Source organism: Nelumbo lutea, chromosome 5 (genome assembly GCF_056320005.1).
Source record: "Nelumbo lutea isolate HS-2025 chromosome 5, American lotus-T2T, whole genome shotgun sequence".
Classification (NCBI taxonomy): domain Eukaryota; kingdom Viridiplantae; phylum Streptophyta; class Magnoliopsida; order Proteales; family Nelumbonaceae; genus Nelumbo; species Nelumbo lutea.
In genome coordinates, this window is record NC_142688.1 from 13,624,701 (window position 1) to 13,641,630 (window position 16,930).

General features: G+C 38.1%; 1 protein-coding gene across 3 annotated transcripts in view; it reads left to right on the top strand.

Annotated features, from left to right (window-relative positions):
* LOC148850461 (Urb2/Npa2 family protein) overlaps positions 1-16,719 on the top strand; it is a 31,432-nt gene extending 14,713 nt beyond the window's left edge. For all 3 annotated transcript variants that reach the window (XM_088946980.1, XM_088946979.1, XM_088946981.1), the window contains 6 exons: positions 10,540-12,329; positions 13,903-14,317; positions 14,788-14,950; positions 15,622-15,725; positions 15,878-15,969; positions 16,063-16,719. In XM_088946980.1, coding sequence (XP_088803106.1) covers positions 10,540-12,329; positions 13,903-14,317; positions 14,788-14,950; positions 15,622-15,725; positions 15,878-15,969; positions 16,063-16,139 — 2,641 coding nt within the window. In that variant the 3' untranslated portion in view covers positions 16,140-16,719. The remainder of the gene's footprint in view (positions 1-10,539; positions 12,330-13,902; positions 14,318-14,787; positions 14,951-15,621; positions 15,726-15,877; positions 15,970-16,062) is intronic.
* The last annotated feature ends 211 nt before the right edge of the window (positions 16,720-16,930 follow it).

Genomic DNA, 16,930 nt, shown 5'->3' on the forward strand with positions numbered 1-16,930 from the left:
CACCATTAAGGTTCCTAGTACCAGGTTTCAGCAGCAACACTCACAACTATTCACCACTGTTTCAGCAATAATATTCACAACTGCTCACCACTTTTAGCAACAGCACTACTGTTGCTGTTTACTGTCAGCACTAGAAACCCTCACAACACACCTCACGAATAATATTTTCAGTTCTGCAACATATAAAAGAAACTTGCTACATACCACAACTTAGTTCGAAGATCATGTACCTGTCGAGTAGAGGGTACCAAGTCTGCACTGTCACCATCACAAAACCAGCCCCCTTCGAATTGCGAGTAGAGGGTTTTCTACCAACCACACAACCACAACGACTGCACTCATTGGAGGCATGGGAACCCCCAAAAGGAGAAAACGACCAGTCCTTTTCTTCATTTCTGGAAAACTCTCTAAATATCAATGAGAATTCTGCAAAACCCTAGAGAGGAATGCGCAGAACAGAGAGAAAAAGAGAACTGATCTGAACTGATTATTGTGACTCTGATACCATGATAAAACTCAGATTAGATGTTCGTATATGTTCAGATCAGAAGAAAGAGAAGGAAAAGAGAGAGAGAAGGAGAAGAAAAAGGAGGAAAGTCACAGCCGAACTAGAGAGAAAAATCTCAAAACCTCTAGTCGGCCCTTCTTTTATTTATACTCTTCTAAGATATACTAGGATTACCATTGTGCCTTCACTTAAGTGAGGGCCACATCAGCAGAGCAATACATATATAACTAAACATAAAAGGACTGTACTATCCTTGTACAGACGACTCTAACAAAAACCTTTGGAGAAAAGTCATTTATGGCAAGTATGGTAGTAATCCAATGGATTTGAAATCTATACCAAGCTGTGGCACACATAATAAAAGAGCCTGGATGTGTCTAATGCAAATTATTAGTGACTTCTCCCAGCAGATTTGTTTGAAACCATGTGCAGTTGACAGGATTCATTTTGGGAAACAAACAACTTCCAAGATAGGCCTTAAAATTAGACCTTAGAACTTTGACTTCCAAGACATTTCTTAAGCTATTAATCATGTTACTAATATGATTCTTATGTTGTTAAGCTTAACCATGTTACTAACATGTTGCAACATGAAGTTTTAAAATATTTCTTAAGCTAACTCCAGTAACTCATTACTAATCTTATTAAACCAAAACATTTAAAAAATCCTATTAAACCTAAACAAACAACTTCCAAGGTAGGCCTTAAAGTTACAAACTTTCTAATCCTATCTTAGACTTACACTCTGTCACTAAAATGGCTATAACTTTTCAAAACACGTAGGATTCACAAGATCTTGGCCTTGTTGGGTTGATAATTGAGAAACCTATCTAGTGAAACGAAAATCATGCAAAACAGATAAACCTAACTATCAAAAAAAAAAAGGCTGAAAGAAAGTGATGTAATGACAGCCACAACTTTTAAAAATTTCAAAACTCTCTAAAAAGACACTTCAAACTATAATGACCCTCTAAGATGATTAACCATATTGCTGCAGCACTTACAAATTAGAAAATAACCCTTAAAAAACTCAAATTGAAAGGAGCTGAAGAATTAAAGGACTAGGCTGATCAGCCTCATTGGTAGCATTTACAAAATTCTATCAAAAGTTTTGGCTTAAAGAATGAAACCAGTAATGGGGTATGTTATCTTCGAATTCCATGGTGCATTTGTTGAGGGGAGAGGTAGACAAATGGTGGATGGTCTATTAATTGCAAATGAGCTGATAGATTCTTGGGTTGGAAGTGGGAGAGCATGTTTGCTATGCAAGATGGATCTTGAAAAAGCATACGATCATGTGAACTGGGATTTTTCGGATTACATTTTAGGGAGAATGAACTCAGTTCCAGGTGGAGGAATTGGATGAAGGTTTGTGTAACAACTCCCTCCTCGATTTTGGTGAATGGTAGGGCATGTGGTCATTTCAGGGGCTCAAGGGGCTTAAGACTCCTTGTCTCCGTTGCTATTTTTATGTGTGATGGAAGTTTTAGGGAAATACTTGGAGAGCAATGTCAGGAGGTTTCTTGGAAGGATTCGTGGTGAGAGAAAACAGGCTAGAAATTCCTCTGTTACAGTTTGCAAATGATTCAGTTTTTTTTTTTTTTTCTTGCAATGCATCCAGGGAGCAAATTGATAATCTAATGGGCATTCTTTGGTGGTTTGAAGTGGTCTCGGGGTTACATTTGAATGCTCACAAAAGTGAACTGGTGGCAGTGGGAGAGGTTCAGGGGGTGCAATCTTGGGCTGACTCTTGGGGGTTTAAAGTAGGAAAGTTCCCTTTAAAGTATTTGGTAATGCCCTTAGGGGCTAATAATTCCAAGTCTATTTGGGAACCCATTTTGGAGAGGATTGAGAAGAGATTGGCTGGATGTAAATCGAGGTACCTATCAAAGGGAGGTAAGCTCACATTAATTAAGAATGTCCTTTCCTCCCTCCCTGTTTTTCCTACTTTCCCTGTATCCAATTCCAGCTGGGGTTGCAGACCAGATTGAGAGGAAAATGAAAGTTTCTGTGGAAGGGATGGAAGGAAAGTAAGAAAATTCATTTAGTTAATTGGGGAAAGGTGTGTAAACAAAAAAAAAATGGAGGGATGGGAATAAGAAGAATCCAGGAAATGAATTTAGCCTTGCTTGGCAAGTGGTTCTGGAGCATCAAAGGAATTGCTTGTGGAAGAGAGTAATCGAAGCAAAATATGGTTCAGGAAATGAAGGTTGGGTCCCTGGAGATGCAACTCAGTCGTATGGTTGTTCAGTTTTGAAGGGAATTGGAAAAAGCTGCAATTCTTTTAGCAAGGAAATCAAGGTCGTTGTGGGAAGGGGGTACTAGAGTAAACTTTTGGCTGGATTGTTGATGTGGCAACAATAAGCTGAAGGATGTTTTCCTGGAATTATTTGTAATTGCTGCAGACAGTAGGCAAAAGTGGCTGAATATGTCCAGTCTCAAAAATGGGGTGCTTGTTTGGAACCCTATTTTCGGAAGGTCTTTGAATGAATGATAGATTGAACCATTCGGTAGGCTTCTTCAATGGCTGTACAACACCCAAAAAGACATCAATGCAACAGATAAAAGGCTAGCAGATAGCAAATGCCAGTTCTCGGTGAAATCTTTCTAAACTGATTCAAGAAGAAGATCTGGATTTCCCTATGCATATAATCTGGTGCAACCACATTCCATCAAAGGTGTCATTCTTTATGTGGGCTGCTTACCTGAATAAGATTCCTACAAGTGACAACTTGATTAGTAGGGGTGTGTTGATTGATTCTAAAAGATGAGTGTTATGCAACAGTGCGGATGAGTCTGTTAACCACCTGGTACTGCACTATGGCTTCACTCACAAAATTTGGGTGAGGATTTTCAGAATTTTTGCTGTCAGAAGTAGCTGCCTGGAATCAGTGGACGCTTTTGTAAACTGATGGAGAATTCAATGCCTAAGCAAGAAAGGGAAAATCTTATGGCATTTGATTCCAGGTGCTGTGTTATGGTTGATATGGCAAGAAAGAAGCTTAAGAATATTTCAAAACAAAAGCTGTCAAGAAGATGAAGTGTGGTAGAAAATCATGGGGAAGCTGTATTCTTGGTCTTTGACTCAGATAAAAGTTGACAATTTTCTCTATAGTTTTTTTTTTTTTTCGATTTTGAAAGCTTGTTTGTATCTCCCAATGGGATTGTGGTCTAAATGTGTTTTGTAACTTCTTTGTACAGCCTCTGGTTGTACTTTATCTTTTTGATGAATTGATACTTTAATTCTTAAAAAAAAACTATTTTCTTTGCCACTGGTGTAGGAGCTTGATCAATACCTCATGGGTTCCGAGATTTGACTTACCAATCATAAAGATGTAAAACTGTCCTTCAAATATGATAACTAAACCTGATTACAGCAATAAAAGAAAAAGAAAACGAAAAAGAGGTGATTACAGCTGAAGGAAGAAGAAGATGGAGAAGAAGAAGGGAAAGGAGAAGAGAGTTCGATGGTTTCCTCCTCTGTCTTAATCTTTTATTAAACTCACTTAACTATGACTAATTACATCTCTGCCCTTAAATGGGCGGCCAGCACTTAAATAACTTAAAAGAAACACAAAACAAGTTTACAATCCCATAACGAAAAAGGCCCATTAACACATAAAATGTAAACATGATGCTACTTGTTAGAGTATACAAAACAGGGGTATTTTGATCATTTAGGTTTATCTATTTGAGAGTGAAAGGTCTGTTTTGTTTAAGTTTAAGTTATGTGTCCCATCACTTATGAGGGACAATATGGTGTTTCTTGTAACTATGTTCTTGTAACTATGTTTTTAGAAGCAAAAAAAAAAAGTAAAACATGTGAGAGATGAGAAACCCTCTGATTCTCTAGGGTTTAGTGACTGGGAACAGGAAGATGCACAAATAATGACATGGCTGTGGAATAGCATGGAACAAAAAATTAGCGTGAACTTTATGTTCCTAGATACAACTAAAGAAATCTGGGATCATGCTAAGAAACTGTATTCTGGGCAAGACAATACAACTAGGGTGTATCAGTTGTATCAAGAGTACTTTAATTTAATGAAAGGCAGTCAAAACTTGGAGGAATACTATGCAAGTCTGAGGAATATCCGAAATGAGCTCAATGTGTATCATCTTCTAACACAGGATGTTCAGATTCAACAACAACATGAGCAAATTGATGTGACAAGGTTTTTGGTGGGTTTGAAGGCTGAATATGAGCCTGTCTGAGCACAAATACTGGGGGGGGGGGTCTGCTCTTCCCTCACTTGAAGAAGTTTTTGCCCGTCTTAGGAGGACATCTATTGAGTCTATAGAGCATTCTTCTCTCTCAGACAGATCTGGTTTTGTGGTGACTAGAGGGGGAGACCGTGGAAATAGAGGTGGTGGTGGTGGTCGTGGACTTCCAAGTAACTGTGGTGGTTCCATGTTTAATCGTGCTGGTGGCCGGATGGGAGCTCGGGACTCAGGGGGAGGTCGTGGTAAAGGAAGAAGTAATGCCCCTAGGAAGTGTACATACTGTGGATTAGAGGGGCAGACAGTTAGTTTCTGCTATGATTTACATGGTCCATCCAACACTTGGGCTAACCATGCTGTGACTAAGGGTAGTGGTATAGTTTTTGAAAGTCAACAAACTGATCCGATCCCCTCCACATCTATTGGTGTTTTTGGGAAGGAGATGGTGAGTGTACCCGTTGCAGTATATGAGCAGTTCCTTCAGACATCTTCTTAGCAGAACACAACTACCCTTGCCCATTCAACAGAATACAACTATTGAAAGTCAACATACTCTAGCTAATGGTTCTACATCTCCCATCTGTGGTGTTGGTGATGTTGATCTCTCTTCCTTGTCTTTATCATCTGTTTTATATGTCCCCAAGTTCCCCATTAACCTTATGTCTGTTAGTAGATTAACCAAGTCACTTAATTGTTCCATAACCTTTTATCCCTCTTCTTGTGTGTTTCAAGATCTCAAGACGGGGATGAAGATTGGTGGAGGGCATGAGGCAGGTGGATTGTATTACTTTGATGGTGGTGGTCCTCCAGTAGCTTTTCAGTCGTCTCTTACTCCTCTTCAATGGCACTGCAGACTTGGTCATTATTCTCTCAAGGCTTTGAAGTTACTAGTTTCTTCATTGAGTCATCTTTCATCTTTGGATTGTGAGTCATGCCAGCTTGGGAAACATTATAGAGTCTCTTTTAGTCCAAGAGTTGATAGTCGTGTCTTGAGTCATTTTTTTTTAGTTCATTCTGATGTCTGGGGTCCGATCAAAATGATGTCATACAATGGCTATAAGTATTTTGTAATTTTTGTTGATGACTTTTCAAGGATGACATGGATTTATCTAATGAAAGATCGTAGTGAATTGTTCTCTATTTTTCAAAAATTTGATACTGAAATACGTACTCAATTTGGTGTTCATATTAAAATGCTTCGCTCCGATAATGCCAAAGAGTACACCTTAGTACCATTTCAGCAATACTTAGAGCACCATGGGATAATTCATCAAACTTCTTGTGCCAACACCCCACAACAGAATGGTGTAGCTGAACGGAAAAATTGACATCTCCTTGAAACTGCTCGGTCTTTGATGCTTAATATGAATGTCCCAAAGCATTTTTGGAGTGATGCTGTCCTCACATCCTGTTTTGCCACCTTGTCTCCATTTCCTCTCACCACAAGAGTCTTTGGATGTGTTTGTTTTATTCAAAACTTGGGGCCTGGTTTAGACAAGTTAGATGCACAAGCTACTAAGTCTTTCTTCCTTGGCTAGTCAAGGACTCAAAAAGGGTACAAGTGCTATAAACTTAACTTCCATAAGTCATTTGTGTGCTCCTATGCCACCTTCTTTGAATCGGTTCTTTTTTTCTCGGATACTGTGTTTTCTTCTCCTCCCGTAGTTCATCTTCCCGTCCCTGTTGCAGATCCCCTTCTCGTGGTTCCCATTCCAATTGCAGATTCACCTCCCATGCTAGTTACTATTGGTAGGCCACCAATTAGACAAGTGTTTACTCACAAAAGAGCACTGCCCCTTCCTCCAATTCAGCCCTCATCGACAGATCCTGTCATTGCTTCTTCTCCCTTGGACATTGATCTTCCTATTGCCCTGCGGAAAGGTAAACACACTTGTACTTCTCATCCTATTTCACACTATGTTTCAGCTGCTCACCTTCTGCTTCTCATTGCAACTTTATATCATTGCTATCATCTGTTTCCATTCCCAAGACTGTCTAGGAAGCCCTTACCTCCTCAGGGTGGCGGCAAGCCATGGAAGAGGAACTCTCTGCTCTACAACACAATCACACGTAGGAACTCACTGCTCTTCCTCTTGGTAAGCATGCTGTTGGGTGTAAATGGGTCTACACAGTGAAATATCTTCCAGATGGCAGTGTGGAGCGATTGAAGGCCAGGTTAGTGGCCAATGGCTATTCTCAGCTGTATGGTGTGGACTATATGGAGACATTTTCTCTTGCGGCTAAAATTGGTTCAGTTCGGTTGTTGATTTCATTAGCTGCTATGTATGATTGGCCTCCTGTGCAACTTGACATAAAAAATGCTTTCCTACATGGCGATCTCATTGAGGAAGTGTATATGGAGCAACCGCCAGGGTTTGTTGCTCAGGGGGAGGATGGTAAGGTTTATAGATTCAAAAAGGCAATTTATGGACTGAAACAATCTCCACGTGCATGGTTTGGCGGGTTCAGTGAGGTATTGAAAGACTTTGGGATGAAACAGTGTCAGGTAGACCATTCTGTGTTCAACCATGACTCAAAAGATGGGAAAATCTTGCTAGTGGTGTATGTGGATGATATTGTCATAAATGGGAGTGACAGTAATGGGATTGACAGGTTAAAGAAATTCCTACAGGACCACTTCAATACGAAAGATTTGGGTAAGCTGAAGTACTTCCTGGGAATAGAAGTTGTAAGGTCAAGGCATGGAATTAACTTATGTCAAAGAAAATATGTTCTTGACCTACTTGAAGAAACATGACTCTTATGTGCTAAACCAGTAGAGACTCTTATGGAACTTAATGTCAAGTTGAGTGTTGATGCGGGTGAAGAGTTTGATGATCCTGGAAGATACAGGAGGTTGGTGGGAAAGTTGAATTATCTGACTATTACTTGACTAGATATATCATTTGCTGTGAGTATGGTGAGTCAGTTTATGCAACATCCTCAGGTTCCTCATTAGGAAGCAGTTCTAAGGATTGTTACGTACTTGAAGGGTGCTCCAGGTCGTGGTTTGCTATACCAAAGTGGAGGGACTCTTGAAATAGTAGGATATACAGATGTTGATTGGGTTGGTTCTATATCAGATAGGAGATCAACTACAGGGTATTGTACCTTCCTTGGTAGCGATCTTGTAACTTGGAAGAGCAAGAAACAAACAGTGGTGGCAAGTAGTGCAGATGCTGAGTACAGAGCTATGGCTCATACTACATGTGAACTAGTATGGTTGAAGAACTTGCTACAAGAGATGGGGTTCTCGGTTGACAAACCCATGAGACTATACTGTGATAACCAAGCTGCTGTTCACATCTCTTCCAACCCAGTCTTCCATGAGAGAACTAAGCATATTGAGGTCGATTCTCACTTTGTGAGAGAGAAAGTGATAAGTGGAGTGATAACCACATCTCATGTGAGCTTAGAAAATTAGTGGGTAGATCTCTTTACAAAGGGATTGTCTCGGGGTAGAGTAGATTATATTTGTGACAAGCTAGGACTATATGACATATACTCTCCAACTTGAGGGGGAGTGTTAGAGTACACAAAGCATGGGTGTTTTGGTTATTTGGGTTTATCTATTTGAGAGTGAAAGGTCTGTTTTGTTTAAGCTTAAGTTATGTGTCCCATCACTTATGAGGGACAATATGGTCTTTCTTGTAACTATGTTATTGGAGATAAATACAAGTGGGTCAACTAGAGAGGGGACTGATTTTCCTCTACTGGCCGAACCCTTTTTCTTCTTCTCCTACTTCTCTATTGTAACCTAGGACTAAATAAGGTTTTCACACTACTTAAAGCATAAATAAGTACTAGGGCCCATTCGGTCCTCTCTACACTCCCCTTCAAGCTGAGCATAGATTTCAATCATGCCCAACTTGCTTATATAGTGAGTTAATTTTCCTTTTGGAACACCCTTGGTCAAGACATCGGTTAACTGCTCCTTTGAAGCAATGAATGGCAAGCAAACTTCCCCTGAAGCAACTCTTTCTCATATAAAGTGTCTGTTGACCTCTATGTGCTTATTTCTGTCATGTTGGACGAGATTATGCGCAATGTTGATAGTTGCCTGATTATCACAATAGAGCATCATTGGCTTCTCACAGTCAACACCCAAATCTCCCAAAAGTGATCTCAACCACAATAATTCTGACACTCCATGTGTCATTGCCTTGTACTCTGCTTTAGCTGAAGATCTAGCTACTATAGACAAGTTCTTACTCCTCCATGAGACAATGTTCCCCGCTACCAAAGCACAGTATCTTAAGGTGGATCTCCTATCATCAATACATCCGGCCCAGTCAGTATCAGTGTATGCTTCCAACTTCATGTGTCCATGTTTGGCAAAAATGATACCTTTTCCTGGAGTGCCTTTCAAATAATATAAAACTCTTTCTGTGTCTGCTAAATGTGTATCTCTAGGACAATGCATAAACTAACTAAACTCGCTGCATAGGAAATATTTGGCCGTGTCATATAGAGATATAACAACTTCCCAAGTAGTCTTTGGAACACTCCCCTATCAGACAACAATTCACCATCAGCACCAGAAAGCTTGTGATTTAAGTCTATAGGGGTGGAGGCCAGTTTAGCACCAAGTTTGCCCAGGCTAGATAATTGGTTCCATCTAATTTAATTGTAGTCACTCCACTCAAAAAGGAATCTAATGGACCAACCCTGGATATCGGAATTTGTTTCATTTCACTTCTAGATTGCTCCATTAATCAAATGAAAATAAAAAAATGGTTTTTCACTCTTTATGGACCTAACTGAGGTCAATACTAAAAAGTTAAAAAACTAGGGTTTCATTGCACCCGACTTAATGGGAGAAAAAGAGAAAAGGAGGCCACTCGTACTAGAGCTTCCCAACCTTCTTCAAACCTCAACCGCCCCCTTCTAGGAATTAAAAGAGACCTCCCAAGCATAGTTGTCAAGGCGACACCTAGGTGACAAGGCGCCCTTGGAGGCTTGCCTCGCCCAGTCGCCAAGTAGTTTTGTGCATTGGGCTATAAAATACTTTTATATTTTTAAATTTTTGACATTGTAATTTTAAAATAACATTATTAAACTAGAATATTCATTTTATGCGTTTATATACTAATTTCTTTTTATTATTTTCTTATTTTGTTAGGGTTTAATCAACGCAAAATTGCTAACTGCTGTATTGAACCCATGGTTCAAAGTATCTATACACCTCTGTGTATCGGTAGAGGTGTATCGGTGCTTATAACGATATTCCCCCTATTTTTTTATTTATTTCTTTGGTGTTCAATTTCATTTTTAAATATATATATTATTTAAAAAAAAGGGTCCCCGAAAACACTTGTAAACAGGTATCGGGACCCCAAAGATACAATACAATACACCCGATACTGGGTGTATCATATCGAAATTTTGATCCTTGATTGAGCCCTCAAAAATTTCAAAACCTGAACCAATAAGCAAAGGGAAGAACTTAACATTTTGTCTAATCAACACATTTTCTTCTTCCACATCTTCTTCTTCCACCTTTTCTTTTCTTCTTTCCTATAACAAAAGTAAGGGTTCCGCCCCGATATTTTGTGAATTTTCTTTCCTTTGTTCTTTTTCTTCTCATAAAGTGTTGATTTTCTAGACTTGAACATGAAATTTATACTTCTCTTGTGAAAATTATGAATAATTATTAAGGAAAGATGGTTATGGAACCTAGGGAACTACCCTAGGATATATAGTTTGGTATCTTCTTTCATTGTTAAACCTTCTGAGCCATTATGTTTGGTGTGTTCTGTATTCTCTTGTTCAACTTTTGCATTGATAAAGTTGATTTTCTGTATTTTCAGGTTTGTGATTTGCAGCTTATTAAATGTTCAGGGAAAGTTATTCCTGAACAGTTGCTATGAGCTTTTCAGGTTGTTCTTATCCTGCCGGAGGGCCTTGAAATACTTAGTAATGGTATCTTGTGAGGAGACAATAGGAGCACAAGAATCCTCACTTGTTTCAATACTATTTGATGGTTCCTTTTCTGTTATATGGCTTTTAAAGTCTGTCTCTGCAATTGGTGGATTCTCATATTCATTATTGGGAGAGCAGGCTAGCCAAATGAAAGATATATTCTTCTCATTGATGGATCATACATCATATGTATTTCTGACATTAATCAAACATCAATCTGGTCTTGCAATTAGCTCCCTAACATACGAAAGGCCTCAACTGAAATTACCCAATTTTATTTTGCCTAGAGAACAGAATAATATAATTGAAGCTGAGCCTAGTGATGATTTCTCCAAACAGTTTGATACCTGGAAGGTTGTGATACTTGTGGCAAAGGCTCTGAAGGAACAAACCGAAAGCGTGCTTGATGCTCTAAAAAATAATAGTTGTAACACGAAATTAGAAACTGGTGTCAGTGTTGCCGATTTGAATAAATTGTCTTCTACAGTTTCTTGCTTCCAAGGATTTTTGTGGGGTCTAGCATCTTCCTTGAACAGCATAGATGAGAAGTGTTGCCCTGTGAAAACAAAATCATTGATACAGAAGCTCGGTCATATGTCTGAGATCAGTCTTTGCATAAGTGTGTTTGAGAATTTTATGAATTTTTGCCTGCGCAAATTGCTTTTTGAGAATGGTCAACAGCCTCAGGGCTTATCTGATTTGCATAATCTTCCCGAAATAGACCATCTAACTGGTTCGCTAATCTTCAAGGAGTCACTCAATATATCTGGAGATGAGATCATGAATTCATCTGGCAAACAAGAGGAGAATTTTCCTGGTAGAATGGATGGATCGGCATCTGAGACTGATGATGACCATGAAAATACTAAGAATTCTGATGTTAAAAGCTCCAGTTTCCAGGAGGAAGGGTTGCAGATAGACCATGCAGAATGTGCTGTTAGTATTCTGACTGCAGTTGATTCATTTGAGCTAGAGCACTTGAAGAAGTCTTTGGTGTGTGGCTTGTTAAAAGGTGAAAATCCTGAAGTGGCATTTTTAGTCAGACAGCTTTTTATTGCTTCTTCAGCTATTCTCGGACTAAAATTGCTCATTGACTTCAATCCCTTGTCATCAACTTTGACTCCCCTTTTTATTGGTATTTCACAGTTTGTGCTATTAGAGTTTGCAGACATGGTTGAAGTGCCACACTCATTTTCTTTTGTTTGGTTAGATGGTATTCTAAAATATCTGGAAGTTTTAGGGAATAATTTTTCCATAACCAATCCTACTTCATCTAGAAATGTGTATGCAAGGCTTGTAGATATACACTTAAGAGCAATAGGGAGATGCATTTCATTACAGGGCAAAAGGGCTACTCTAGCATCACATGATACAGAATCAAGTACAAAGACACTGCAAGGTCAAATGGAACCATTGGGATCATCACTTTGTCACGGGCCATACAACTTGGACGAATTTAAAGCTAGGTTAAGGATGTCATTCAAAGTTTTGATCAGGAAGCCTTTGGAGTTGCATCTATTGTCAGCTATGCAGGCTATAGAGAGAGCACTGGTTGGGGTGCAGGGGGGCTGCAATATGATCTATGAAATACATACTGGAAGCCAAGATGGGGGGAAGGTCTCCCCAGTTGTTGCGGCTGGGGTTGACTGCTTGGATTCGATTCTTGAATCTGTTTCAGGTATTGTTGAATTCGAATACCCTTTAAGTTATCCAAAGATCCTAGCACTTTTTCCCCTTACTTGAAGCAAGTACTAGAATTGATGCCAGTTTCCCTTCCCCCATCTATAATGGTTATGTTTCAGCTATGATGTAAGGATGCTAATTAGGGCACATCCCATTTATTATAAACCAAGCACATCTCCAGTGAAAAAATAGGAGATACCCTGTCTGTAATAATAATGGATAGCTATGTAGGAGTGATGTTGTCTTCTTGTGCTTTTTTGTAACTAAAAAAGCTGTATATGTTGATTATACCCCGGTGTGTAGTGCCTTGTAATTAGGAAAAGTGTTTGCACTTTTGTTTTTTTATATAATACAATACCTTATATAGTCTTGAAAAATCAAGATGTTTTTGATTAATAATTTATATGTGCCTGGTTTATCTTAATATGGGATGTGCCCCAGTCAGCCCCTCTATTGTTATGTTATGCACAAATTTGCATCCAAATGTTCTACAACAAATGGGTTGATATTATCTTTATCTGTTTGCAGTTTCTATAAACTATGTTTTCATCTTTCAAGATATACTGTTTGTTTGATCTTCTTACTTATTACTTGCCTTTTGCAATTTCCTGTTTGTGTTATTTGTTTGATGATCTGCATGATTACCATCTTATGTTCTCTTTGGTTATTTTCTTTAGTAAAGTTTCATGCTGTTGATCCAGAAACGATCTGTGTGGCTACTACTAGTTAACACTAGGTGTTATTTGGTTGTATTTTTACAGTTTTACACCATGTTCATTACATCTTCTTAAGTTTCAGATGCTTATGGTTTATATGAGTTAGCGGTGGTTACTAATAGTTGCATTTCTTTTCTATTATTAGTAATTATATTATTCTATTATTCTTCAGATATGGTGTGGTGTGTTATCTTGATACCCAGTTAAATTGTACCTTTCTTTTATTTTAACGTAATTTCTTCTTTACTCTCAAAAAATGTTTTTATCTAGTAGATGGATTTGAGGTTCTATGTTGAACCTTGGTTTATCTGAAGAATATTATTCTTCAAATATGGTGTGGTGTGTCATCTTGACACCCAGTCAGCTTGTACCTTTCTTTTATTTTAATAAAATTTCTTCTTTACTCTTCAAAAACATGTTTTTATCTGGTAGACGGATTTGAGGTTCTATGTTGGACCTTGGTTTTTGTGTCTGGGTTCTACTTTTTGTTGACTAAAACCATAATTTTAGCCTAGACAAAATTACAGGAAATTTTGGGTTCAAGCAATGTAACAGAGACAAAATTATATAAATAATGCGCGGATTTATTTCGATTAGATAATTGAATGCATGGCATGTATGGTCAATTAAATCAATGTGTCTTGTGCAGATGCATATTATCTTATGCATTTTTTTTTTTTGATTTGATAGCATAGGTTTGTGATAATATGAACTTATAAATTTCATGTTTGAAGTGAACTCATATCCCTAGGACTATTCACTCCCTGAGACTCCATAAAAATCATATCTTTTTAGAACTCCTCATTGCTGTATAATGGACATGCATGTTCTGACTCCAGATCTATTTGACAGGGCGCAAGCGCTTGAGTGTGGTTAAAAGACATATTCAGAGCTTAGTTGGTGCTCTATTCAACATAATTCTTCACCTGCAGGGTACATTAATCTTTTATAAAAAGGTTACCTCTAACCATGGACATGTTAATCCAGATCCAGGATCAGTAATTCTTATGTGCATTGAGGTACTAACGAAGGTTGCTGGAAGACATGCACTGTTTCAAATGGATTCCTCTCATGTGGCGCAATGTCTGCACACACCAGCAGCACTTTTTAAAGATTTCCATGAGCTTAGAACTTCCCAAGGCTCAGGTGACCAAGATTCAAGGCATGTAGCATGCATGAGTTCAAACATTGTAGATCAGCAATTCTCAATAGATCTCTTTTCTGCATGCTGCAGATTAGTGTGTGCTGTCCTTAGGCATCACAAGGGGTATGTGTACAATTTCCTCCTCTAAAGCCTGTTTTTTAGTGTGTGTGTGTGTGTGTGTGTGTTGTCCTAGAGGTATTTTTCTTATCTGCTTGTGTGCTGGGATATAAGGTGAATAGTGAGCTATCAATTATTTATAAATTTTTTTGTGCGCTGGGTGGAACTTTTTAGTCTGAGATGTTGGTGGCAAGGTGCATGGGGTTCTGGTGGTGATTTTACTGTAATTTTATTCTTTGCAGATAAAAGTAGGGATGCATAAAAAACCACTTGGAAAAAACTTTGCACACAATCAATTTCTGATATTCATTTGTTCCTTCTGTCATGTTAGGCTTCCACACTTCCACCAGACAATGAAGTACCTATTTATTGTTTTGTTTCACATGTATGTAGGCATTTAGTTTGTGGTGCCCTTCCCTTTGTTTTCTGATTCATTTAGCGCTAATATATTCCTACTTTCTGTAATTATTCTATAGTGAGTCAGAACGGTGTATCGCTCTGCTTGAAGATTCAGTTTTTGTTCTCCTTCGTTGTCTGGAGACAGTGGATACTGATTTAGTGGCCAGCAAAGGTTATTTTGCTTGGGAAGTTGAAGAGGGAGTAAAGTGTGCAAGTTTTCTTCGGAGGATTTATGAAGAGGTTTGTGTTCTCTTTTTTTTTTTTTTTGATCAAAGAGGTTTGTGGTGTTAGAAACTAGCCATTTGGCAATGTAACATGCCTCTCCTTTTATTAAGCATCATCAATGGCATTCTGATGCTTCATTTGTTTCTGGGGAAAACTCTATTATATTGTTAGCTTGTACAAAATGCATTGCAAAATATCCTAGTACTTGGAATTTTTAAGAAACCAATCTATAGAACAATGGACTTGGTGACATGCCAAAGTGTTTGCACTGCAAAAGAAATGGATATGTTGTTCTAGCAGTCTTTCTTTACCACTAAAATTAAAAATCACCATGGAATGATACCTCTTGCCATGTATGTTTAACATCTTATGTCCATATTGATGTAAAGCATTTTATTTATTTCTATCTTGCATCAAATATATTACCTTACCTCTTTTTAGTGTAATCACATTTACTTATAAAAAATATAGATTACCTTATCTAGTTTTGAAATACAAAACCATTTATATTTCACGAGGACAAAGGATAGATATTTTAGGATCATCACTTTGCATTATTTCTCAAATTTCAGCATTTCTGTAATCAGTATTGTGTTGCCTTAATATAATTTTCTCACACTTCTAGACTAATTAATTAATTATTAATTTTATCCTGTTTTTATCTTCTCTTTATTCAACCTTTGCAGGTAAGACAGCAAAAGGATGTCCTTGGACGGTACTCTTTCCTGTTTCTGTCAAATTACATATGGATTTATTCAGGATATGGACCCTTTAAAACGGGCATTAGAAGGTGGTTCTACCATTATCTGTGAATCTTATAGATTGTTAGCTTATACTTTTCTTACCTGTGTATACTCTGTCCCCTCCCCCACCATCTTTTTTATTCAGCTGGAATTTTAAGCATCACACTACAGTGAACAAGTTCTGTTTCCTAATTTGCAGGGAAATAGATGAGGCTCTGAGACCGGGTGTTTATGCTTTAATAGATGCATGCTCTGCCGATGATCTTCAACAACTTCACACAGTATTGGGAGGTTAGTACTGTTGATGTGATCAGGATAGAAGTTTAGCTCTGACAAAAACTACTCAAGCTGGAGCTTACTATTCTCTTGCTCATTGTTTTGCAGAGGGTCCTTGTAGAAGCACACTGGCAACTTTGCAACATGATTACAAACTGAATTTCCAGTATGAAGGAAAAGTCTGATTGGATTCTTTTTTCTGCCTGGGTCTTAAAATTAAGATCATTTTATTTGCTGGAGTGTTGCCGGCAAAATGAGAGTTTGAGGCAAAAATATTTTTCGATGGCATCCATCCCCAAATCAAGTCAAGAAACCACAATTTCAGAGTTATATATACTCTTCCCTGTGGTGACTCTGGTGGCAAGTTTCCACATCTTCATTTTTCTGGAGGTGATCCTGCAAGCATTAAACTTGAGAATGCAAGCTATAACAGATTCGCGACAGATGATCTGATGCGCTTATGCGCATGGTAGGGGGTATGCTCCAGTCCACATATGGTTGTTTGCAGCCCCATTTGAAGCCCTTTCTCAATCAGGTCTGCATTTATCTTTATTCTTCTTGTTCAGAAGAAACTTTTAAACTTAGGTTCCTCTGTAATGAGAACCATCATCAGAGTCGGGACCCCTTTGACGGAACTGTACCTGTGTTCCAGGGTAGAAACTTAAAATGGGCTCTCCGTTCTAGGCAACAAGGCACCATAAATATGGTGTTCACTAATGTGTATGATTTTGTTATTCATAAAAAAATGTGTATGATTCTGCTTTAGTAGTTGTTACTTGTTAGACATCGGCCCGTGCAGCATATGGATGCCGTGTACAGTACAAGCCCTGATTAATGGAAGTGTATTGATTTTAAAGATAACTTTAATTAATTTAAAGTCCATTTAAAAATAATGAAAAATTAAATTATTAGCAAAAAATAGTAATGAACAAAACTGTTAATAATTAAATTTAGGGTAAAAAACTTGAACCTCCCC